This window comes from Stylophora pistillata, chromosome 7, assembly GCF_964205215.1.
Source record: "Stylophora pistillata chromosome 7, jaStyPist1.2, whole genome shotgun sequence".
In the NCBI taxonomy this organism is placed as follows: Eukaryota; Metazoa; Cnidaria; class Anthozoa; order Scleractinia; family Pocilloporidae; genus Stylophora; species Stylophora pistillata.
This window is the reverse complement of record NC_142525.1, coordinates 23441732-23448095: the sequence shown is the minus strand read 5'-3', so window position 1 is coordinate 23448095 and position 6364 is coordinate 23441732. Positions and strand designations below refer to the sequence as shown.

At 39.1% G+C, this 6364-nt stretch overlaps 1 protein-coding gene across 1 annotated transcript; it reads right to left on the bottom strand.

The window, feature by feature from the left end:
* Positions 1 to 4345: 4345 nt before the first annotated feature.
* On the bottom strand, positions 4346 to 5985 carry LOC111331638 (lathosterol oxidase). The gene has a single exon (XM_022936792.2). The coding sequence runs from the start codon at positions 5750 to 5752 to the stop codon at positions 4916 to 4918; it is 837 nt and encodes a 278-aa protein (XP_022792527.2). The 5' UTR covers positions 5753 to 5985; the 3' UTR covers positions 4346 to 4915.
* Between the last annotated feature and the right edge of the window lie 379 nt (positions 5986 to 6364).

The following is a 6364-nucleotide window of genomic DNA, read 5'->3' as shown; positions in this document are numbered from 1 at the left end:
TCGGACACGTCAGCGTAAAGACTAACTTCGATCTGATCTGATATAAACAGTTTGATCAAGAGTCTACATGCACCCTTTGTAGTTATTTGAATAACTGTTTGCTTGTTTGTTTGTGTGTTTGTTTCACTTTGTTCGTTATTTTGTTGAAAGCTGAAACATTCTATCTCTTTCACCTTTTAATGATAAACATGCCAAGGGAAATGGAATGAAAAGAAAAAAAAAGCACGAAAATTCAGGAAAAAAATAGCTGAAGAAAGAGTGTGATATTTGCGTAGTTTCTGAGAGTGTACTTTGAACTCTGATGTATGTACGAGATGCCTTTTCGAGAGGTCTGTGAATTTGTGCAAGATAACTGACTCTCGCAGGATCTCTCTCCAAACAAAAGTCTGATTTGGTACAGTACCACCAAACTGCCGGAGAAAACAATTTTAATTTCCTTTTTCTATACAGCTTGCCACCGCCCTCATAACAAAATCGGGAAGGAGAAGAAGTCGGCTGCCCACGTACTTAGTTCGCCGGCCCGGATTAATTATTATTAACAGGACTCAGCGACCGAACCCTCTATGGTTACGGTAAATCCCGTTACAAAGTTGTTTTCACTTACGATACCACTACTAAGAAGAAATTGTCAGTTCAGCGATTTTCAGCAATTTTTTTTTACCAATTTTTGTATTAATTTTTTTTACTTGTTTCGAGAAGTAAGCATTTCCTGTTGATTGTTAGGTGAGGCGCATCAAGGAATACCCTAAAACAAAAATCGTTGTAAATTTATATTCAAAGTCGCCGGGTTTAAGTCCTCTGTCACATCAAGAAGTCTCGGGGCTGTAGCGAGATTTCAGGACAAGACGAGACAAGTTTCGAGCGCCGACGGCGCGAGCCGCTAGAGGGGTCTGGGGGCATGCCCCCCAAAAAACTTTGAGATTTAGAGGTTTAGAATTGCTCTTTTAAGGATTTTCCGTGGCATTTTTCTTCAGAAAAGTCAATCTTTAAGAAAAAAATTAAAAAAGGCCAAAATTTAGACGAGGCAATTGCCTCGTCTTGCCTCATGCTAGCTACGGCCCTGAGTCTTTTGGATTTAAAACGAATCTTCGGATTTCTATATAGCCAACTCTCCCGGATGAAGGTAAATTGGATATTTTGCCTCAAAGGTAGAAAGCAGAAGGAGAGATATCGCGAAAATTTCCTCTTCATAATACAAAAAAGAGAAAAAAGAAAATATGCTTTCTCTTACAAGGATGGCTGTATTTTTGTGTAATTTTTCTAACTTCAAATGAGCCGCATCAGTGTTGACTGCACTATCTTCTGTCTATTCGGAGGAACTGGAACGATGTGGTCAATCTAACATATTTAGAAGGGTGGAGAGGGTAGGTACATCATCCTAAACGAAAACCTTCTGATTGTAGCTTTCCAGAGGTTGGAATTTCTGGAGTTACTTTCAAAAATACACTCGGTAAAGTCTTCAGCAAGCTTTTCTCGCAGTCTCCTTCTCAGTCGTGTCTTTGGGATGTCACATAACGCTGGTAGCAAATTTCATCTCCTTGCCCCACCCATTGGAAGTTTCAAAGTAAATTTTAAATAAATTTTAAACCAAGATTAAATTTCCAGTAGACTGCAGTTCTAAATGTTAACTATTTCTTAAGGGGAAACAACGATATCTATATTTAGTATATACTAAAACAGTGGATAGCGTTGAAGGCATGCTCTGATTGGCTAGTCAAACTCCGAATATCCTTTGCTATTTACCTCCGAGTAACTCGGGAAAAAATGGCATCTCGGTTTGCATTCGTGACAAGGGAAGAAATCACTCAAACCCCGAAGCAGTCCCTGAAAACCCAAAGAAAGCGACTAAATTTGGTTTGGCCCGTGTTTAAAGGTAATGGATTAAGTTTTTAACCCGGAGTTTATTGATTAAAACCAATGAGAAAGGTTTTGTTTACAAATGCAAATTAATCTTGCATAATCTTCGCTCCGACGAAGGGCAAACGCTTGAAACATCAGCTTTTGTAATCGTTACGGTGGCCAATTTACCACTTCAACTTTGTTGGTATATCCAAATTATTTCATTACTCCCACCGACGCAGCCCCAAACAGTTTCTTTCGAAACTATCAGCCTTTAATCTTGCATAACCTCACTTGTTCACTTCCACACATGAAAATGTTGGAATTGTTGCTAGAATGTATGAATTAAAATCAATTTTTGGTGGTGTACAATATCTCACTGTTTTAGTATATACTAGAACAACTATTCACCTCAGCATTGGTGGTCAGCGGTGGATATTTACCTTGCCGCTTCACGGCTCAGTAAATATCCACAACTAACCACCTCCACTTCAGTGAATAGTTGATAATTATTAATGCTAGTAAGGTACATATATATATATATATATATATATTTGTGGTAGGACAGATTTGCCATACTCTACATAATCAGTGTGATAAAAACTCATTTTTGATCTAAATAAACAAAAACCCTCCAACATTTCTTTTGTTATAATCCTTGAAAGCAAATGTTATCCATTAAGCTATACTTATTTTAAATCATGTTTTCCACAGGTACTCTCAACCTGTATATCAGTCGAGAGTCGGTTGATACGTACTTAATTTAATTTTTAATTTAATTTAGTCCATTTTCACTGCATTAAGTTTTTGCAGTGGGGAAGGACTAGAAAGGAACATAGGAACCATTTGTGCTAGTCCACCCTCCCACCCATCCCACCCCAGGGGAGGACATCCATCACACAGTAATCTCGTGTGTGGGAAATTAACATCTCCTACCCCAACCCTGCAGGAGACGGGACCTCCATTTATTCCTCCCTATCCAAGAAGACTAGTATATCTAACCATTTCTTGATGTTATAGAAAGGTAGCAAATTCTTCTCAACTATTTTAAGACCCTGAGTGTTGGTCCGGCCGGGGTTTGAACCCTCGACCTCCCGCACAACAGTCCAGCGCTCTGTCCATTGAGCTAACTGGGAGGTGGTTACTTGACTGATAGTCGGTCAACACTCAGTCAATACTTGGTTGACACTGGGTTGACACTCAATTGAAACTAAGTCAATAGTCAGCTGACACCCAGACAATAGTTGGTCCATAGTTGGCCAATACTCGGTTGAGAGTTGATAGTCTGTCAATGTATCAATCAAGATTATCGACTATCAACTGAGTCTTGACCAAGTATTGGCCAACTATCAACTGACTACCAACAGAGTGTGTACCAACCATTGACTGAGCATGGACCAACTATATAACGAATATTGACCAAGTGTCAACTGAGTGTTGACCAACATATCAGTCAAGTATTGACTGACTCTCAACAGATACATCTATCAAGAGTACGTACAGTAACCCTATTCTTCTGCCTTTACAAACCTCTTCTAAATATGCCATTTTACAGTTTTGTACTTAGTTATCAAGACTTTGATTTGAAGGCTGAAGGTGACCTTGTTGTGATAGAGACCAGTGTCTAGTTACGTATGATGCACAATCCTCGCAGTAGAGAGCGCTATTTATGCATCATACATTTTGATAACCACAGTTCAAAATATATCAACTTTCATATATTCATTGTAAGTGTCTAGTTACATGATAACAAAGTGATCTACATTGAAAAGCAGCAACATCTGGATCATAACAGGGTCACCCCATAGCCTCACTCCTGTTCAAAGGCTTGGCAACCAAGCAGGCAACTATAAAATGGACTATTGGTGTAACTTAAAGAATTCAAGTAGTGTGAGAGGGAGGGGATAACAAAAGTAAAGTTTGTACTTGAGCTAAGTGGCTAACTTAGCTAGAGCTTAACCAGCTTCCATAGCATAAAGTGATTAGGCATATTAAATCCCCACCCTGGATGGGATGCCAGTCCAACTTTAAGTTACCCCCCCCCCACCATTCTACTAGGCATCCCTGACAATAGTCCATTTTACAGTTGTGTGCTTGGTTGCCAAGCCTTTGAATGGGAGTGAGGCTGAGGGTGATCTTGTTATGATACAAACCTTGCTGCCTTTCAAATGTAAATCACTTTGTTATCATGCTAACTAGATACAGCTCTCTATCATGACAAGGTCACCTTCAGCCTCACTCCAAATCAAAGGCTTGGCAACTAAGTATACAACTGTAAAATGGCCTATTCGCTAGTTCTTGATAGAAACAGAATCCTCTCTTCCTTAAAGTCTCCAGGGTAAATTCTTGATAAAAAGACACCGATAACAATCTTTTTGGAAGCCATTTGCACCAACACAGCTCCACTCTATTTATCAGTCATTAGCTTGTTTTATCTTAGAAAATTAGATTGAAGTAAGCCTTCATGCAGACATTCCTGAAGACAAAAATCTGTCCAAGAGACTAGTTATAAGTAATGATTAATTTATTTCACACATTCTATAATTTTCTTCCTAAAAAAAAAATCAGAAGAGAAAGACTAACAGTAAGTAATAATAATGATACTAATAGTAAAATAATAAAAGTTCTTGACACATTTCACAATTATCATTGTGTTTACAAAGTAAAAAAATTACAAACACAATAAAAACGTTAAAAGAAAGATACAACTAAGTTTGAAAATTTACCACATCCTCGAACATTTCTTCACCTCATCCCTCAATCAGTGTTGTTCAACCACTGGAGTCAAAGTCCGTTCAAAGTTCAGCATCAGTCAGTGGGAAGATCAAATCGGTCTGAGAGGACAGGGGTAAAAGTGGTATGCCATTCGAGAACAATTTACCAGTTATTTTAACACCACTTGTGGTGCAACATAACCTTTCGGTTTACTTTTCTTATCTCATAAATAAGTATGAATAATATATCCATAAATACTGAAGAGACATGCAGGGATTGTTGTACATTTGACACATGATCAGATGTCGCTTTGCGTTGCAGACATCGTTCGTTGATGCTCTCTTTGCTTTAAGAAACACACTCATCCCATTTTATCTGCGGTTTTCTTTAGCTCAAATTTTGGCCCCTTCTCCTGGAACGCACTCGGTTGACGAAAAGATCCACCGATCCGATCCCAGACAGTGAAATATTGGCCATAATTGCAGTTGTAAAGGAGGTGATGATCTGTGTGATGAGCAGATCCGTTCACGAATGGTTGCAGCAGCTCGGGCACTCTGTAGTCTCCATCGTGGATTGACACCGTCCATATATTGACAAACACAAACAACACCAGATACACGATTTTGTTGAGTGGAAAAATAAACGGGTAAAGATGATATGGAAGACTCTGCAGGAATCCGTCGATCGGATGGAAAGCGTGACTGGCGAATGGGGTTGGCACCTTCCAACGATGGTGGACTTTGTGCAAATATTTGTACACTGAACGATGGTGCAATCCACGATGAATCCAGTAAATCAATGCGTCGGTGAAGACGAGAAAGGCAGTCGTGCTAAAGATGATGTCGCCGACGAGATGTGGCCAGCTAAAATTAACTGGCAGATACAACCGACTGTGACCTCGCACTTCCACAAGGAAAAGCAATACCGTGGGAAAACTCATAAACGGTATTGATTTCAAGGTCACCATGATTTCTTTATAGATCTGGTGTTCTAGAATCAGCGGGTGTTTCATAAGCGCGCGATCGAACACACAAAAAAAGCTGAAAGTTGCGAACGAAAAGTACATAATAACGCCCCCGATGCTCGTAATTACGAAGAGCGAGATAAACTGCCTGTAGCAGTCATTTTCTGGCCACGTTGCGGGGTACACGTACCGTGTAAAGAAATTTTGATCGAGCATGTCAAGAACAAGGTCCATTTTGAATTAAACCCTGCCGAAACTAAAGTGTAGTATATCTTCCCCTCGCGTCATAGTTATCACGCTAACATGTCGAATGGATTGTAACGAAGATACTTGGATCACGATATAAGGGAATTTTTAATTGGTCTTTAGCGTGTGCTTTGTCCTGGAACATCCAATTAAATTTTGTGTAATAGTTTCTGGTTTCGCAGTAGCTTTCCGTGTAAGGTACCTTTGCTAGTTGTATACGTCATTATCCATAAAAGCTAAGGAAAGCAGTGCAGAAAAAAAAAAGGGAGGAAAATTAAATTTCTGGGTAACTTTAATTTGTCACACTTCCCTTCGTAACGCTTGAAACGCTATCAGTTGATAAAATTAATTTTACCCTCCTTTTCCTTTGAACAAGAATGTCTTGTTTTAAAATGTTTGTCAAGTTCTAATACGAAATGTGAATGTGCTCTGACAGCAAATTAACCCTCAACACCCTAACATCAGTTTGCATATTCTCCAAACATTTTTTAAGGTGCTGATGGGGAGAATTTCTCAAACAATCATTGGTTCCTTTCGTATGTGATCATTCTTGTGCAATTCTGAGATGATGTTGTAAGACTAGTCATTCCTGGGGGTTAA